Source organism: Engystomops pustulosus, chromosome 5 (genome assembly GCF_040894005.1).
Source record: "Engystomops pustulosus chromosome 5, aEngPut4.maternal, whole genome shotgun sequence".
NCBI lineage: Eukaryota > Metazoa > Chordata > Amphibia > Anura > Leptodactylidae > Engystomops > Engystomops pustulosus.
Window position 1 is genome coordinate 150923920 of NC_092415.1, and position 20747 is coordinate 150944666.

At 39.8% G+C, this 20747-nt stretch overlaps 1 protein-coding gene across 5 annotated transcripts in view; it reads left to right on the forward strand.

Moving 5' to 3' along the window:
- ZDHHC3 (zDHHC palmitoyltransferase 3) overlaps window positions 1-20747 on the forward strand; it is a 47222-nt gene that overhangs the window by 8856 nt on the left and 17619 nt on the right. For 3 of the 5 annotated variants that reach the window (XM_072153408.1, XM_072153412.1, XM_072153410.1), the window contains exons 2-6: window positions 3236-3566; window positions 13047-13171; window positions 15282-15378; window positions 17371-17452; window positions 18187-18317. In XM_072153408.1, coding sequence (XP_072009509.1) covers window positions 3264-3566; window positions 13047-13171; window positions 15282-15378; window positions 17371-17452; window positions 18187-18317 — 738 coding nt within the window. In that variant the 5' untranslated portion in view covers window positions 3236-3263. Of the gene's footprint in view, window positions 1-3225; window positions 3567-13046; window positions 13172-15281; window positions 15379-17370; window positions 17453-18186; window positions 18318-20747 lie in introns of all 5 variants that reach the window. The other 2 variants (XM_072153409.1, XM_072153411.1) reach the window with 1 other exon arrangement.

A 20747-nucleotide genomic window follows, 5' to 3' on the forward strand; every position in this document is an offset into this window, starting at 1 on the left:
TGTCTGTCAGTGAGGACGGACTGTAGTGATGGAAATTCCAGCTCTTCTTAGTGAACTGGCTCATTAGGCTTTGCTCACTAAGAAGAGCCGGCTTTTCTGGCTCCTGAAAGCCTCCCTATTAAATATATAATAGGGAGCCGCAGGCCAGTCAGTCATCCCACAACACACCACTTTTAACCCGATTTTTATCTTGTTAAAGGGAGCATGGTGACCCGTTTAGGGGCGAGATTAATGAGCGGCCTCACGTTGTTCACTCTAATGAACCTGCTCTTTGTGCCGGCTCGTTTGTGAACGACCCTTCACTAATGGACTGGGTGAAGACAGGCACAGTGGATAATGCCATGCGGTTGGTCTGGAGCAGTGACTCAGGAGGCAGATGTATATATGCAGAGCGCAGTATGGCAGAACAGGGAAAGGCAGAAACTTTTAAATGAGGCAAAGTTACAGGTGCATATATATACAGAGACATATGTGATGCAAGAGAATTATTGAAAGGTGGCCAACCCCTTTAAAGCACTGTTGTCTGTGGCCTAAGTGTCATTGGCCTGATATAGGACCTGAGTTTTGTGGTGCAGAGCAGACAACTAATAATACAGGAGGCCCTCCAGAGAAGACAAAAAACGCAATGTTAATACGAGTGTTAACAAATCACATGCGTTAACCTCACAATTATGATTCATTTTGTAAACCCAAACAGTAATGTAATTGGGCAAATCACCTCTCCTCCACTGTTGTAATGCGTTTCAAATGCAATGAAAACGCAACGTGTGAACGCGCCCTCAGGTGCATTTTTGTTGTATTTTTAAATGCATTGTAAATGGCATAGGTTTTTGCATGTTACCATGTGTTTGGCTGGTTTGGATCCGTTTTACTTCTGGAAATGTAAGCAGATGTGAAAATGTTAACACGTTTGCTTACACATTCATAAATGAAGAAAAGTCGATTCAAACCAGCCAAACACATGGTAACATGCAAAAAGCATTTCTTTTGCAATGCATTTAAAAATGCACCATGTGACCCCACGCCTTGACAGGCTGCGTGTGGCCCGTGGTCTGAGGATTGTGCACCCCTGTCCCGGGCTTTTAGTTGAGATGAATGTGTGTTGCACTTGCACATGGTCAGTGGAGAAGCTCCTCCACTATAGATGGGAGGAGTCGGTAGGTTGGTTTACTGACTCCACAGCGCTGGTTGACTCTAGTATGTACATACAGACTGGGCTGTTACAACCATTATACGCTCGCTTCAGGCCGGTGAATGTCTCCTGGACACAGGCTTTTCTGGAAACCAATACTTTACTTAGGGCTTGGTGCAGGAGAACAAACACACACCTAGGAGACTGAAGTGCTTAGAACCTGTTGTCTGTGTTTTCTTCATTGCGTACCAGACCCAATAAATTGTGTAGGTCGATTCAATATCTGGCTTTTTAATGTTAACCAAACATTAAAGGGGTATTCTCGTCTGGGCATTCACATTTAGTTTCATTAATCTGCCATATATAAACATTTCTTCAATTAGATGTTATGAAAAAAAATTTACCTGTGTGAAGATAATTTCTCATAAAATGTAGTGATATGGTCCCTTAGAAATACGACTGACTCCTCGGATACGACCACCTCTGCTGGAGGGATTGTACAAAGAAACAAAAAGTTTTTGTATATGAAATATCCGGGAGTTACTGTATGTCCCACACCCTGGTAATGATTGACCCAGGAGGTCAGGCAGGACTCAATAGCACATGTCTGGCCACTGCTGGGAAAATGTGAGGTGGTCGTATCCGAGGAAGCTATCTCGTTTCTAAGGGACAACATGACTACATTTATGAGAAATTATCTTCACACAGGAACATTTTTTTTAATAACATCCAATTGAAGAAATGATTACATATGGAAAATGAATGAAATTAAATGTAAATGCCCAGATGGGAATACCCCTTTTAACCCTTTCTGGTCATAGACTTTTTTTTTTTTTCGCATCCCACCTTCAAAAATCTATTATTTTTTACTTTATTACTTTTTGTGCTTCTTCGTATTGATTATTCCATGCCGTGTACTAGGAAGCTGGAAAAATATTCCAAATGTGGGGATATTGATGAAAAAAAGGTTTATAGTGTTTTAATACATTTTAAAGAATTTTGGTTTGGCCTCTTCTGACGCTTTTTCATGTTTTGGTGTATGTGTAAGACGTTATTTTTTTTGCAATATGAGCTGACGTTTTGATTGCTTACATTCGCAGTTCATTTTTCATCACTTTTTGTAAATGTTTCTAGATTTTTTTTTTTTTTTTTTTTTTTTTAGAGTGGCTTAAAAGAGGAATTTTGGACATCTGGCGCTATTTTCCATCTTTGTGTGCACCGCTGGGAATAACCGTTTTTATAATTTGATACATTGGGCATTTTGGGACGCGGCGTTACCTAAAATGTTTTTTATTTTTACTGTTTATTTTTACTTTAACCCTAGACAGTCTGATTGTTCCTACCAAATACTTCAATACTACTCTATTGCAGTTTATGGTGTTTTTACACATGAATTATTACAATGTGCCACTGGCACATTGTAACAAATCTACAGAAACCATACAGCCTCAGGTATAAAAAATTACATCACAGGGAGCAGCGATCAAAACAAAGATGGTGGCACCCATGCTCCATTGTCTTTTAAATGCCCCCTGCTGGTCTGCCAGCAGTTAAAGGGTTAACGCAAATCAGGGGTGTTAGTGGTGGGTGTTTGCTGTAATATACAGCCAACCCCCTCGTCTGTATCATCCCATGAGCCCTCCTTATACATGCTTAACAGCTCCATGACGTAATAGTACAGCGTGGAGCTTTAATAATAATAAATGAATAATTCCCTTATTTATACAGCGCTACACAGAGCTTACCGAGTCAGTCCCTGATCCCATGGGGCTTACAATCTAATCAACCTATTAGTATGCTTTGAAGTGTGGGAGAGATGCATGATATTACTTGTGGCAGAGGGAGGAGAAGTGCCAAGGGAGCAGCTGGGCGCCATACGTACGGCAAAAAAATAGAGCACTATGTTAGAAAAATGTTCCCACACACACACACACAATATCAATAAACAGCTGTAATGATGGTTTTGCTTTAAATTATGCAAGAATAGCTAGACGTTATTTATCTCTGATATTTTTGAATAATTAAGTTACATGAAGTACAGATAGTGAATATTGTGCACTTACACACATATGTAATATTATACTAATTCTCAGTCTCTTTTAGGCTAAAAATATGGACTATAAAGCTTACCATGCCAACCCCAAGCCACCGCTACCGTGACATTGAGAGGACAGCAGAGTACCTCCAACCAGAGAAGTGTCTCCCACCACCAGTAGATAACTCCATGGATAAAGTGTGGTTCATCAAGGATGGCTGCGGCATTGCATGTGCCGTAGTTACCTGGTTTCTGGTTTTCTATGCAGAGTTTGTGGTTATTTTTGTTATGCTGCTGCCATCCAAAGATTTGGTTTATAGCATAATCAATGGGATTATATTTAACATGCTGGCCTTCCTAGCCCTGGCTTCACATCTGCGCGCCATGATCACTGATCCCGTAAGTATAACAGATGTATCATTTTCTGATTTTGCTGCAGAAAATGTATTGTAATGAATTTGAGTATGCTACATAACATCGTGGTGTACAGCCATAGATGGATCATAGCAATGGAAGCAGTGTAATCCCCTGGAGTTTTCCAACAGATAACATAAAGTTAATTATACTAATTCTCCGTAGCATTGTAGTGTATGGAATTGCGGGAAAAAAAAATCTGCTTCAGATTTTTGATCCACAGTAAATAAGTGACCTGTCACTTTGTGCTCCAGATGATGGTGCGGTGATCAATATCTGCAATTCAAAGGTTTATATCTCTCCGAAATACCACAGCAAAGAAAATTGCAGCATAGGGGGTAGGATCTGTACATATCAAATACTACATAAGAAACTGCAGTGCAAAGTAACCTGTAATTCACAACATGCCAATTTATGCTGCAGATTTTCACATTGATAATGTAACATTTTTTTTTTATTTGAAAAGTTCTACTTTTCTGTAGCTAAACCCCCATTTAAAAAATGCTCATTTCCAGCAGAGATGCTGCAGGTTTTCTGCTGAGTAATATGGAGTTGCAGTTCACAAAAGTATCAGTTACATAAAATCTATAAAGAGGGAGGGGGAAGGAGCTGAGTGGGATAGGAGTGACACATATGGAGGCTAGTAAGTAATTCATAGGAATAGAGGTCAGTACTTCTCTAAACTGTCCTGTATGATCTAGCTGCTGCTTCTGAGTGAGTCATATATGCAGCAGATATCCCTCTCCTTTCTGTATGCAGTGTTTGCAAAACATCATTTTAGTGGAAATCCACCATCAAAATCAAGCAACAGGGACACTTACTCATAAATCCAGGCACCTTGGCTGTGTTAATCTTATTAGATCTGTTATCCATGGCCTACTTCCTTCTAATATCAACTTTTAAAATTATGCCAATGAGCCTGAATAGTACAGTGCTGCATCCCAGCAGGCAGAGGGGGGGGGGGGAGACACTGTTACAGCCTGTGAAACTGCTGCACAGATGAATTTTGTTTATGCCAGCCAGATTTTAGGATGAATGCAGAATGCAAGACCTATATTGTTGTTATTGTTTATGTACACATACGGTATTAACCCTTTCACGACCCGTGACGTAATAGCACGTCACGGGTCGGCCGCGGGTGCATGGAGAGGGCTCACGCGCTGAGCCCTCTCCATAGCCGGTAAGTCTTTGCTGCATATTGCAGCAAAGGCTTACCGGTAACTAGCACCGATCGCGGGTGTTTTCACCTCGATCGCCGCCGGCAATGCTGCCGGCGGCTTCAAAAGCATGGCGGCGCGTGGGCGCCGCCATCTTTTCGAGGATCGCCGCTCCCCGTGACGTCATCGGGGAGCGGCGATCCGTCGCCATGGTAACCTCGGGTCTCGCGAAGACCCGAGGCTACTTCTGGTTAACCCATGCATTACAAATGTGCTATCAGCACATTGTAATGTATGAGGAGTAAAATCCCCATATACTGCCATACTGTAGTATGGCAGTATATGATAGGATCGTGCAGACCCCCTAGGGTTAAAGTACCCTAGGGAGTCTGAAAAGTCCTAAAAATAAAAAAAAGTTAAAAAAAAAAAAATTATAATAAAAAACCCTAAAAACTCAAATCACCCCCCTTTCCCTAGAACTGATATAAATATAAATAAACAGTAAAAATCATAAACACATTAGGTATCGCCGCGTCCGAAAATGCCCGATCTATCAAAATATGATAACGGTTTTTCACTGCGTTTAATCCCGTAACGGAAAATCGCGTCCAAATTCGAAAATGGCACTTTTTTTGTCATTTAAAAAAATTAAAAAATTCTATAAAAAGTGATCACAAGGTCGTACAGTCCTAAAATTGATAACATTGTAAACGTCATCAAAATCCGCAAAAAACGACACCACCCACAGCTCAGTACACCAAAGTATAAAAAAGTTATTAGCGCCAGAAGATGGCAAAATCCCCAAAAAAATTTTTGTACAGGAGGTTTTAATTTTTTTAAATGTATGAAAACATTATAAAACCTATACAAATTTGGTATCCCCGTAATCGTACCGACCCAAAGAATAAAGTAGACATGTCATTTGGGGCGCACAGTGAAATCCGTAAGATCCAAGCCCACAAGAAGGCGGCACAAATGCGTTTTTTTACCAATTTCACTGCATTTGGAATTTTTTTCCCGCTTCCTAGTACACGGCATGGAATATTCAATACCATCACTATGAAGTGCAATTTGTTACGCAGAAAATAAGCCGTCACACAGCTCTGTACATGGAAAAATAAAAAAGTTATGGATTTTTGATCATGGGGAGTAAAAAATGAAAATGAAAAAACAAAAAAGGGCCAGGTCCTGAAAGGGTTAATGATTAATGTAGTTTGTTTAAATCATTGGGATGAAAAAGTGGGAAGAAAAGGGTTAAAGAAAAGTGTGGAGGAAGCAAGGGGTAGAGAACTCATGGCAACCAAAGTCAATGCCATTTAATAGTAAAGTATCACCTATAAATTCATAGAATTCCCTTGATGATCTTGATGTACAAAGCCCACACCATAGATATGCACACTGCTTGCAGATCACACTTGCAGTAGAATGATGCAGTTTCCTATGGAAAGTCTGTAAATGTTTTCTTTTTCTTAAAGAGAACCCGTCAGGCAAATTAACCCCCAAAATGAAATATATTTTCATAAACTGCAATTAGAAAGGATTGTCCCTATCTGGTCATGGTCCCTCTTCATGCCTGTAAACTTAAGCAATCAGGTACTAAAGCTGTATGCAAATGACCTGAGATGGGTCCAATGATTCATTATCATATTCAGCAGTCCAGCTTATTCATGAGTGGGAGGCACAGACACACCCCCAGTGCTTGACTGACAGTCTATATAATTATGTGAGGTATAATGGTGTAATGGCTCCACCATGTGCTTCCTAGTGCTGGCGGCCACTGTAGCCTGTGTGTGTATAGGAGAGATACAACAGCTCCAGGATGCAGCCATGTTATAGCAGAACATGTCAGGTACTTGTGTAGCTGATGTCTGTGACTCACACAAGTGTATTAGGAGGGAGAGCATGTCAGCAGATAAAGCACAGACACTAGCAATGCTTTACTATACATTACACACAGACATGAGCAGGGGGAGGAGAGGGGAGGAGGAATAGGAGTGGTGTCACTGCCTCTGGCCATGTGACCAGCCTCATTTACATAATAAAGAAATTATGATTTTACAATGATTAATGTATGAGTTGACTAGATAAAGGCTGTGGTGGATCCTGTGAGCTGCTCCAACAGGTAGTGGTGACAGAAATAGTGACAGAGACCTGATGACATTTTTTTTAACCCCTTAGGGACATGGCCCTTTTTCGTTTTTGCATTTTCATTTTTCACTCTCCACCTTCAAAAATCTGTAACTTTTTTATTTTTCCATATAAAGAGCTCTGTTTGGGCTTGTTTTCTGCGTAACAAATTGAACTTCATAGTGATGGTATTTATTATTCCATGCTGTATACTGGGAAGCGGGAAAAAAATTTAGAATGCAGTGAAAATGGTGAAAAAAAGTATTTGCGCCGTTTTCTTGTAGGCTTGGATTTTAGAGCTTTCACTGTGCGTCCCAAATCACATAATGTTTTCATACATTTAAAAAAAATAAAACCTTCTCTACAAAAAAAAAAATTCTTCAGTGTACGGAGCTGTGGGTGGTGTAATTTTTAATGCTTTCTAATGCTTTTTAATGCTTTTTTTAGGACTGTATGGGCTTTTGATCACTTTTTATAGAATTTTTTATATTTTTTAAAATGGCAAAAAAGTGGCATTTTTCGACTTTGGGCGCCAATTTCCGTTACGGGGTTAAACGCTGGGAAAAATCACTAATATATTTTGATAGATCGGACATTTTGGGACGCGATGATACCTAATGTGTTTATGATTTTTACTGTTTATTTATATTTATATCAGTTCTAGGGAAAGGGGGGTGATTTAAACTTTTACTTTTTTTTTTACTATTTTTTAATTATTATTTTTTTTTAATTTTTACTATTATTTTAGATCCTCCAGGGTAATTTAACCCTGTACGGTCCGATTGCTAAAACTATATTTTGCAATACTACTGTATTGCAGTATATAGCTATTTTACAATGGTTTTTAATAGCCTGCCCTCTGGTGGCTATTAGAAATCATTGCACCTGGCAAGCCTACGAGTCTCAATGAGACTCTAGGCTGCCATAGCAACCGAACGCCGCCCTCCGATGACGTTCCAGGGGTCGGCGATCGGGTATCCAAGATGGCGCCCAGCATTCATCTGTAAGATAGGTGCCGCAATCGGTGCCAGCACCGACCGCGGGAGTGACAGGCGGGTTTTGGCTGTATTATACAGCCGTTACCCACTGTGTATGGAGAGAGCTCAGCTCGTGAACTCTCTCCATACACCCCTTGCCGCACGAGGACGATATGGTTCGTCCTCGGTCGGCAAGGTGTTAAATCAGCATAGCGTAGGCTATTGGAACCTGTCACCAGCTAAACATCACATTCCTGGTGACCGATTCATTTGAAGGGTGATTTCCATTTTGTACATTGTATACGATTATGAAATGTTTTTGTTTTTATAAATACGGGGAGTCCAATAGTTTGAATTAATGTGTTTTTGTGTAGTGACGTACAGGTGATACACTACCTTAGTACAGGTAGTACTTGTTTTTAATAGCAGTGTATGATGCACATGGATATTTTAGGAGTAAGTCATTGGCTGAATACATATTTATGCATATGTTATGTTTGTCATTCATATATACCTACATCTACACATACTTGTTTGTGCTGTTGGGTTACTGTTCTAGGTTTATGATGCATTGTGACAAGTGTGGCCGCACTAATAATGCTTTAAACATTTATATAGTCTAATGATAAGGGGTTCTTCTGGAACTTCTATTTTGTTGGCCACTTTTACAAAACTTTACAAGGGTACTGTAACTACCTGGAAAATCCAGTATCCAGCCGTTATTGTAGGCAACCCCCCACAGATACAACACTCCCATTTCAGTGGTTATAGGGCCGTGCCAAAGGCTTCCCCTCCAGCCACTGATATGAGAGTGGTTATCACGGAGGCAGCGTGCATACAGTAATCCGTGTACTTTCTCTGATTCCAGCCGCACTGCGGAGTTTCAATATTCAGTCTAATTGCTTTGCATCAGATCTAGGCGTGTCCCATGACCCCATCAGTGGCACCCTCAGACGATGGGACTTTCCATGTGAGAGAAACCCTGTTAAACCAGGGGCACTTACTCACAGATCCGGAGACCGGTACTGTAGTATCATCTTATATTTTGTAATCCATTGCCTCCTTTCTTCCAAAATCTAATGTTGTGTTTTATTTTAAGCCTATACGTCTTGAAATGGCAGCTTAGTCACAAGGCATTTCTAACACATTATGGGAGAAAACATGCTGTCCTATTCCATCATTCCCTTCTGTCCAGTCTGACATTGGCACAGACATGCACACAGAGAGGACATGAACCATCAGAGCTCATGTAGAGTGCAGGTTGCTGGGCTGCTCCAAGCCCACTGCTGAGAACTCCCAGAGTGATATTTGAAGCTTTTAGTAAACATTAGTTGTCGTTTGTCTGGAACTTGTTATGTGAGTTGCAAGCAGAATATGAAAGCAACTTCAGCACAAATACTGGGCCTTTCTATTTGGATATCTGAATTATAGAGAACCTACCCAAAAGTACAAAATGCTGAGTGACCAACCTAATATGATTGTCACTGAGATTCCCATCCATCTGTTCCATATCTATGACCCCTGTTAGTTAATCACCCCCGCCTTACTACAGTAGTACCATAAATGTTTAGGGCTATGCTGTATCTACTAAACAACTGGATGGATTCAAAAAACTTTGATTGGGGCATAGGGTCAATTATATAAGGAAGCGTTAGGCAATTTTTATTAGTTGAAAGCATTAGGACCTTACCCGTCTGCCTGATGTGTAGCTGAGCATACAGGTGTATGAGCTGGGGTAGGAGAAGTAGCTCTTGGCTGAATGAGCAGGAGAGTGCTAGAAGGTATTTCTCTCCTCCAGCAGGACAATTTAATGGAATAATGTTGTCAACTAGATCAGTAAAAGGAAACCATCAGATTGAACATCACATAGAGCTGGGTTACAGTATATATTCCTAGACACTTGCATTCTCTGGGTGTGTGTCACTGAGTTCGTCAGTCGTGGAGTGGATCCGCTTAGCGTAATTGCTTTGAAAAGCCTCACTTATCAGGGCACATATTTGCTTAGTAAGGAGTGTCGTCAGTCACCTGCTCTGGAAGTCATAGGGGACATCACATGTGGCTGCTGTACGAGCCTTGGGTGAATTCTATGAGCACGAATGTGCTTGTTCCCCTGAATCGTGGACTGCACATTTCATAGACTGTTTCGAGGTCCGGACTGCAGGCATCATAGTTGTATACATGATGTAAGGAGTCCCTTCTTTGCCGCAGAACTGTACTAACACATGATTACAGTATTCCACTATTGTACAGAGCTTTTTATTCTCCATGAAATGCGCTCACCACATGGTCTGTGTTTCATGGGCCAAGCACCTTTTGTGTTCTTTAGTCCTAAAGATTGGATCAATGATAAAAAGCCACTTTTCAATAGTACTTTATCATCATTGAGGGTGTGGTCACACTTGGCGTTTTAAGACGCATGCGTTTTACATATCACTTTGCATTTGTCTGGTCTGAAAGTGTTTTTCTTCATTCCTGGAAGTGTAAGCAGCTGTGTTTAACATTTTCACAGCTGCTTACACTTCTACCAATGAAGAAAAACTCTTTCAAACCAGACAAACCCATGGTAACATGTAAAACGCATGAGCTTTAAAACGTATGCGTTTCTACAATCCACATGTTAACACGCCACATGTTACCGCATCCTGAAAGATCCTTCAGCTTACTTCTCTCTTGCCGCCACAATTAACTTTCTAGTTTTTCGCTTGACTGACAGCTGTGTTTGTATCATAACAGATGTACAGCTTGTAGAGCCCTGGGCACCATTCATCTATGCCATACCAATAAGTGCTGTAAAATTAAGATCATTCCAAAAAGAAAAATACTGATAAGCAAAAGGACCGAAGATTTACTAGCTGAACATTGGAAAATAGAAGAAATGGGGTTGTGCTCACCTCAGACTCTAATCATGCAAAGATTGGAGCAAAATCAGAAAAAAACTTCTCGGTATATGGTTAGAAAGATTTGTTACACCATAATACTTAGGTAATGGGGACACTCATCAGGACTTGTCCTGAAATAACCACAAGTGCTTGCGAAACGCCAATAATTGCTATTCATTTTCCCATCATCTCAACGCCAAGTCAGCGTAAAGGGGCATAAAAGAGGTGTGTCGCTGCCCCGTGCCACTTCACTTGCTGAAGCTTGCAAATACTTGCTGCTGAATATTTGCCGACTATTTTCGGCCTCCTGATGTATCCGCCACTGCAAGAGAGGGAGTGGCTTTCACCATACGCCAGGGCACAATAAATTCCCCCTTTCCCCCAACATGTGTATGGTAGTTGTCACCTTAACTTATCAACAAATTAAACTTTGTATAGAAATAAAATGACTCTGAAGTAAAGCGTGTTACATTTAGTGTTGTACATCGTTCTAAGGGAGTAGACACTGTTCCTAACCTCTTAGTATATTCAGATCTGGAGCCGGGCGCTGCACCCATTGTGTCACTGCCTCTTGCCGTCCTCCTCAGTTGTTCCTTCTGCTCAGTCGCAGTTTGCCTGGTTCTACAGAAATCACTGGTTAGTGGTAAGTGGTTGTCTTATTAGGCTGAGTGTTCTGATTAGCCATTTTGTTACCATCAGTGTGCTCTATTTTAGACTATAAGAAGGAAAAATAGTCCCGGCAATGGCATCTTTATGACATATAGTCTTGGGCTGCATTCACACATGGCATTTACAGTTGAGGAGATTTGCCTAATTACATTTGCGTTTACAAAACACAATGTTAACATGATGCAGACACACATGTTAACAAATGCGTTAATTTTGCGTTTTGTAAATACAACTGTTAACATCAATGTTAACTTAATATATTTGTGGTATAAGGTGTCTAAGAATACCTGGAGAAAAGGAAAGTAGTAGATGTTTCTTTCTGGAATTCTCTTCTACTATAGATTTGTTCTTGTTGGGACTAAAGGTTTGAAACATAAATGAAATCCATGGGGATGTGTTAGCCACTGAAACAACAGCTAGCACCCGTCCACAAAATATGTTTGAGTGCAGGAGGCCTAAAAGTGTTTACAAGTTATGACCAAACCACAGGTTAGGCAATCATTTCTGACCAATGTTTTTTTACCAGAAACTAAGCTTTATTATTGTGATCATTGGGAATCTCGGCGTTTGAACCATCACTGATCATCAGGTTATTACCTATATTGTGTACACATTTAACTCTTTAGTTTACTCAAGACTTTGTTCCCTGTGTGATTCAATGTGCCCAATGAGTTCCCAAGCATGTTAGAATCTTTGGACCATTATTTGTATGTTATACTGTTCCAAGGAACAACTTGCAAGACCTGCACTTTTGAAGATGCTCTGACCCAGTCATCTGACCATCACAATTTGCCCTTCACTCTGTTACTTTCACCACATTTACTCACTGCTTACCCTTGACAAGGCCAGCCATCGTCACCAAATCGGCAATATTATTTATTTTCTTGGCCGTGGTATTAATCTTACCACATACTGTAAATATGAGTAGAAATGTCATTGTGACATGGGATTAGATAGAAGTAAGTGACTGGCTACACTTTTCATTCACACACAGCTAAACTGGGGAATAATTTACAATATAACTGGGAATCTACCCTGGTGGCCAGGGCAGGGGTACGTGCTCCATCTCATGTATATGGTAACTGTGTAGATGTTGAATAAAGCCTTGGTACAGAAAATAATGTGTGTTTGCTTTTTGTTATTACAGTGACAGATGTTCTGTTTTGGTTATTTTACATTTTTTAAAGCAAAGATAATATTGTTTGCATGAAACGCCTTTGAATTATGAATTTGTAAAGCAAATTATTTTGGTTGATGTCTTGGTTGCAATGCAAAATAAATAAAATCTGAAATATTTGGCATTAATAATCCAAAAATTCTAAAACACAAAACACAGATAATTGTTATTTTACTATCAGATAACTTTTAGGTCTATGAGTTCAAGGCTTTTGCAGACCTGACAGCTGAACAAGTGTACGCCAGGAGTCCATAACAAAAATCCTAATGAATAATCCTCATTATATAAAGCCTTTATACCAGTCACGCCCTTGTGATGGATTCAGTGTGAGATGAAGGAAGGACAATTTGATAGCTGACAAATCAGAAAGGGCCTGTTAATCGGAGTGAAAATCGGAATGGTTTCACATTATATTCTTTTTTTGTAAAACTTTCTTAAGCGTTATCTCCATGTAATGCGTGCCTTTTTTATTAACATAGGGTGCCGTTCCTAAAGGAAATGCTACAAAGGAATTCATTGAAAGTCTGCAACTGAAACCTGGACAGGTGGTTTACAAATGCCCAAAATGTTGCAGCATCAAGCCCGACCGGGCTCACCATTGCAGGTATTGTCAGAAGTTTCTATGTGTATAGTAAAGAGGACATTCTACTGTAGTCCCAGGCAGAAAGGATGTGTAGCTTTAAAATAGCACAGATCACAACACATCCTCGGTGGCCAGGGACTGCAGGAGGAGGTTTTGAGTCCTGTTTGGAAACTCTGTGCTGGGGTGACGGCCTTGGAGCCTGTGCTGGGGTGACGGCCTTGGAGCCTGTGCTGGGGTGACGGCCTTGGAGCCTGTGCTGGGGTGACGGCCTTGGAGCCTGTGCTGGGGTGACGGCCTTGGTGCCTGTGCTGGGGTGACGGCCTTGGTGCCTGTGCTCGGGTGACGGCCTTGGTGCCTGTGCTCGGGTGACGGCCTTGGTGCCTGTGCTCGGGTGACGGCCTTGGTGCCTGTGCTCGGGTGACGGCCTTGGTGCCTGTGCTCGGGTGACGGCCTTGGTGCCTGTGCTCGGGTGACGGCCTTGGTGCCTGTATCCTCATGAGTGTAAGTTCAAAACGGGACTATAACAAAGTAAATGGTAATTCCTTATCTGTATCCATGCGGCAGCACACATGTGTATTAGCTCACCGACACCTGAACGCTGACTGCTACGTTTCGAAGACTACTCCTCCTTCCTCAAACTTATGTGGTCACCACCCAGGTAGGTTTATATACAAACTTAATCTGAATACATAGTTTCTATCACAACAATTCCTATCAACACTTTAAACAATTAATGTAATAACCAATACCATCTAATAACATTACCTGTAACCCGAATATGCTTCTACGACCTCTAGAGGAACAGACTGAAGCTACGTTGCTCATTTAATCTATAAGGCTGTAAGGACTCTGACATAGTGATCCATTGTGCTTCTCTTACCTTGTATTTGCTCCAATATGAGCCACCATAAATCATGCACTCTATGATCTTTTTCCATAGAATTTCTTGCAACTCCTGTTTGATCTTTATTCTTAGCTTTCTTATCTGATTTACTACAACTACTGGTTGACAGCTTTTTGTCCTTTTTAGAAAGAAAGAGGTTGTAAAAGCACATTCAGGTTACAAGTAATGTTGTTCGATGGTATTGATTATAACATTACGTGTTTATCAATGTTGATTAGTAATTGTTGTGATAGAAATTATGTATTCAGATTGCGTTTGTATGTAAACATACCTAGTTATGTTTACATACAAAGCGGACAGCGTGCAGTCAGCTTTTGGGTCTCGGTCACCCAATACACACGCATGCTGCCTCATGGATACAGATAGATAGGGACTTCTTACTATTTACTTCATAATAGTGACGGTTTTAACTTGCAATGTGTATATTACTGTTGTATCATGTGTAACAATGTAAACTTAAAAAAAAAAAATGTGATGCATATTCATCACATCCTAAAAAACACAGTGATGCCTTCTCGTGCACATACTCCTTCAGCGATACATGACTAATGTTCACCAACTGTATTCTTCTTGGCTAAGAGTATCTTGGCTCTAATTACCCTAATACGGGGCTTAATAGTATTGTGGGCGTGGAGAGATTAGGTAGAGCTTTCTCTTCATTTAATAGGATTTACTAAGTGAATGGTGGGAGCCAGGGTCCTTGCTGGATAATAGAGTCAAAGTATTAAGTTGTTATATGACTGAAGGCAACATGGAGGAAAGATGTCGCCCTATTCCATGATCACTCATATCAGGTGGGGAGCGGAGCGTAATTATAGTATTAACAATCGGAAGAGAATGAAAATCCAGCTTGGTGCTTCCTTGTTGTCGTGAACAGGCTAATGACCCTAACTAGTTTTTGTTCCCCTAATTCTTTATAAGAACAGAATAGCTTTTGGGTAGCCACAAGGATGAACACGTGAATCACCACTGTAGCTTTCTTTTTTTAAGGAGTTTACTGTGTTTCCTAGAACGTTTTAAATGTTGCATATCTGTATAGTTATATATAGCTGCTTGTTATGAAAACAAGAAAAGTCTGCTATAAGTTTGTTATATACATTTACATACGGTACATAAATGGATACATGTGTGCCTAGTGTTAACCAGGGATGTGGCTTTATAGGACGATGATGTTTCACATATATAAAGCTTGGTAAATTAATACTATTTTCTATTGTCTTTCCCCAGTGTATGTAAGAGATGCATTAGAAAGATGGATCACCATTGTCCATGGGTTAATAACTGTGTGGGAGAAAACAACCAGAAATTCTTTGTTTTGTTTACTGTGAGTATTTGACCATGTATGCAAGAGTATTTTATCTAGATTTGTCAAGATGCAGAGTTGTATATTATAGCTAACGTAAAGATTTTTCACCTTTTTGGTATAAGCAAACAAAAAAAGGGGCCATGTAGTGGCATGTGATTAGCCCCAAGAGCAGCAGCCTCCTAACCCCATCATCCCTTTGATCATTTAAAATTCATGCCCCTCGCCAAGTGGGTCAAAAGAAATAACCCCCCCCCCCCCAGTACCTGTAGGTTTATAGAGGTTAGTTGGTGACCCTGGCATCAGTAAGTACAGGTGTTCTGTATTTAGCATGAAATTTCGGCTGACCAAGCAGACTTTTTCAAACTCTAAAACAGAGGTAATAATATACAAATCACACATTTAGAATAATGAAAAAAGGATGGCACAGTAAATCTGGTAAAGAAACCTCATATTACAATAATCTCCAGATAGATGCTGACAATCTGTAGGAAGTGGCAAAATATCTATAGTAAGTGTAGTATATAGTCTAGTATAAGAAAGGCGTAGCTTAAAGAGAAACTGTCACCAGGAGACTCAATTTTAGCACTCCTCCCAGTCCCCACAGAGCATAGTACATACACTAAAAAGTTTTTGTATTAAAAAAAAAAAAAAATAGTTTTTACAGAAAAAAAGATGTTATATAGTACCTTTCAATGCCATGTGCTCTGTGACTAGGCACTTGTCAACTGGAAGTGGCTATAGAGGAGCAGTTTTCCCCCCCCCCCACCCTTGGGAAATCGCTCCTCCATGTGTCCTTTTCAAATATGTGAAAAACTCTCATCACTCAGGATTGGCTATAGAGGAGCAGGGGGCGTCGCTAAGCCAAGTGATAGGCGTTTTCATTTTGTCATTATTCTTAATGTGGGATTTATATATAATTACCTCTGTTTCATTGTTTGAAAAGACTGAACAGTCAGCCGAAAAGTAAAATAAATCTAAACCTGGCCATTTCGCTGTGTTTTATATGAAGCCATTCTAGGGAGATCCCTCTGATAAGAGTTATGATCCTTTCAGTCTCTTCTTCTTTTATCTTCCTATTAACAAGAGTCCTTTGTGCATGAATAGATCTGAGCTACAATAAAATTGGTTACATGGAGAGTCAGTCATAAGGGGGGAAGGGGTGCACAAGCTCAGAGTCCAGGTAAAAATCTTGCACGAATCTTAAGTCAAAAAATAAAGCAGCAGTCTAAGTCCCAAATGGTGAAAAAGGTGATGTTTCGGTGCATTACCTTTCTCAAGAAATATACACCGAAACAGCGTCTGTTTTGGAATAAAACCCTTCCTTTTTTCACCATCTGGGACTTAGAAGTGCTGTTTTATTTTTTGGACTTTATATTCAAAAAATTAGTCCTGTTATTTTATAGAAATGAAATGGCTGTCCTTAGATCCAATCACCATGCACTTTGGTACCAGTGGCCAGGCATGTCCTTTTGAGGCGCCCAACCACCTGGATTACCACAGGGGAGCTGTGGGACATGTAATAGCTCCCAGACATTTTATATGAAAAAAAACTATTTGTTTCTCCGTGCAGTCATTCCAGCAGCAGTAGTCATATCCAAAGACAGCGATCCCTAGAGCTGCTAAGGTGACATCGGCCTGAGCACCTCCAGCTAAACAGCATTTTTTAAAACTCTCTTTCTCGCAAATTGTGCTTTTTCTTTACTGAATAAGAACATTCTACACATCTATCTTTCACTGATTGTAGATGTCCTTTAACGGACCATATGACCAAATTTAGGGGAAATTATCTTCATACAGGAACATTTTTTTAATAACAAGCAATTGAAGAGATGTTTGTATATGGCAAATTAATTAAATGTGAAGGGCTTCTATTTTGTTCCTTTATTAGAAGTAATTTAAGATGTTTTCTGAAAACTTAATGGATTCGTTTTTGTTAACCGTAAAATAATTGGTGAAATGAACACTTTCCTGCTAATTGCTTGAGGACTGACATTTCTTTCTGGATTTCAGATGTACATAGCCCTGATTTCCTTGCACGCCCTCATCATGGTTGGGTTTCATTTCCTGTATTGTTTTGAAGAAGACTGGACAAGTGAGTACATATGTGCCAAAATATTTACATAGTGGTGAGACTTAGTGCTGAGACGATGAAGGTCTCAGTGATGGTGGTGAAGCTTTGGTGCCAGCTCTCCTCTTCCCTTGTAGTCCTCCCTACCATTTGCCCTGTCCTTCTACCTGACGTTGGCGTTGAGTAAAGAACTGTATATTTTGGTTCAGTGCCATAAAAGTTTATCTATACAACACCATGCACAGGGCTTCTTCGGTTTAAAAAAAGTCTAATGTGCATCAAGACTTCTTGGCTGTGGCTAAAAGGTAAAAGCCGCCCTGCATATTTCTGCTAGGGCTCTAACATATTTACTGATTATCGCTTTAAGGTGAGTTTTAATGTTATTTTTGTAATTAAAAAAAAATATGCAGCAGCTAAATGGGTTGTCTAAAGGTGTAAGAACATGGCTGCTTTCTTCCATAAAGAGCTCCTCTCGTGACCATGGGCGGTGTATGGTATTGCAACATCTTTTTATTTACTTCTATACAGCTGAACTGCAATACGAGCACAAACCATTGTTAGTTGTGACGCTGTTGAAAGAAAGTAGCCGCGTTTTTCAACCTACGGACAACCCCTTTAACTTATCACACAAAGACTTAAATACGTAAAATCTAGTTAACTATAATTCTAGAACTTATAACAAGTTATAGTATGTGGACAAGCTCACACGTGACTTCCTCCATATGTTCTAATCTCTGCTCGTTGTCTTGTTCCTATAGAGTGCAGTTCCTTCTCCCCACCAACCACCGTCATCCTCCTTATTCTGCTTTGTTTTGAGGGTTTGCTTTTCCTCATCTTCACTGCGGTGATGTTTGGCACACAAGTACACTCTATCTGCACTGATGAAACGGTGAGTTCCTCACATGTAGGTCTGTAGATGTTTGTGGGGCAGTTATCAGTGATGCCTTGAATGTCTTCAATGGAATTGGCTTTCTTTTTTAGCATCATGTTGATCAATATATCTGGCAGTTTTCACTCGATGCAAATGAGTCTTAGGAGTTGAAAATAAGTCTGCGAGACTTGTATCCTTATTCACTGATGGCCTGGAGTACTCCTGTTTTACTCTTGCAGTCAATGTTAGGCCACATAAAACTCTAGACATAGGAGGTAATGGGTTCATCTTTGGGCTGGGCTGGACAGAATAGAAGTCTGTTTATAAATATTCATAAAGAAAATGTTTTTCTTTAGAAAGTCAAATTAAGTTTTTTACAAATGGCAACATTTCATATTGTCTGTAAATCACAGAAAAGTTATTGTTGCGTATGATAGTTTCATTACATAATGTTAAGTGAATCTTATTCTATTTATTCTCTAGTAGACATATATATTTTCTTTAGTCATTAAAGGTAGCATTTGTGTTGTCATCTTGTTTTATCTTGGTCCATTGCAGCTAAGATGGATTTTGGCCTGTACTGTAGTTTTTCAATTTTCCTGTACACATTAATTCTTGTGTAACGAGGAACAAGCCAGTGCTACACTCTTCCTGCATATTAGCATCTTGGGTTAAATGGGTTTTATCAGATGCATCCTGTTACTCAGGACCCTTGGCTTCTCTCCCAATCATAATTGATCTTTGATGCAAAGACCACAGGACCACAGATAATATATTTTATAAGAACAACGTCATTAACAGATTCCTGTTTTTTACATTATGGCATAGTCCGCACAATTGTAGTGTTACTTGTATGGTGACATATTCATCTCTAAGCCCTCAGTCAGGATGTGGTCTCAAAGCTTTCACAACCTACTCCATTATGTGGAGATATCCTACTTCTCCTGTGCTTGCTTCCTGCAGTTCAGGGTTCCATTGTTCGCCACCACAAATTTCCATACAAGCCGCCTCTTGTTATATTCACTATTTTGGCTTCTAACTATTTCAGATGATGGCAGCACTTTGTATTTGCTTGTTTTGTTTCTGCTCTATTTGCCACTTGTTTCATCTTCCTGTCGGATCAGAATTTTTGATATCGAAGCTATTTTAGGGAATTGCTGCCTTTATACAGAAACCTTCTGCTTGTCCCGCTTCTTAGGGTTAATCGTGGTTTATCAAATATTCCATACAGTAGTACATATAGTAGAGCATATTGTATAGCAAAAAGACAACCATATAATATAGCATATTATCCTACAATGTTAAGCCACAGAATGGAGGGAAACTCTATAACATACAGGCCAGTTTTACTCATCTTAGGGAAATACATTTCACATAAATGACAGCAGTATATGTGAGGCTCTAGTCCTTTTGGAGCGAAAGTATTGATAAGCAATCTTTACAATACTGCTGATTAACTCCCATTGGAGACTGAAGCTATTTGCTTCCTGCTAAATTCTTTGTGTATTGACTGCTGTAAACGGTCAATATCAATAAATAATCTTTAAGGATAAGTCATCAATATCTTCTGTCCAGAAAACTCCTTTAACTATTTTAACATTTGCTTAAAGGAGTATTCCAATCTTGGCATTGACTTAATTTAAAGGGATGTTCCCATTTCAGCAGATAAATGTTCTTGTTTGTGTGATGAAAAGTTATACAATTTTCCAATATACTTTCTGTATCAATTCCTCATGGTTTCCTAGATCTCTGTTTGTTGTCATTCTATGGGAAACTTTATTGTTTTATTTCCAGTGGACAGAAATCTGATTCCATGGTCACACAGGTGCACGGCTTGTTATATCACACAGCTCTGATTACTCTCTTTGATACTAATGAGCCGTGCACCTGTGTGACCATGGTCAGATTTCTGTCCACTGGAAGTAAACAATGAAGCTTCCTGTATAAAGAATTCAAGCCGAGATCTAGAAAACCATGAGGAATTGATATAGAAAGTATATAACACAAACTATAACCTTTATTTGCTGAAATGGGACAACCCCTTTAATTCATTACACATAGAAACCTTTCTTCAATTGCATGTTATTAATAAAAATGTTCCTGTGTGAAAATCATTTTCCATAAATGTTGCCATGTTGTCCCTTAGAAATGAGATACCTGTACTTGGATACGATCACCCTTGCACCCAACAGCAATAGCAGTGGTCCAGCATGCACTATTGAGCCCTCCCTGGCCATCTGGATTCAGCGCTCATTACAACATGAGGGTTCTGGTACATTGAGTAACTCCTGGACATTTCATATGAAAACAATTTGTTTCTTTGTGTAATCACTCCTGCACCGGTGGTCATATCCAAGGACAATAATCTTGTTTCTAAGAGACAATATGGCTACATTTATAGGAAATTATCTTGACACTGGTACATTTTTTTTTTTAACATCCAATTGA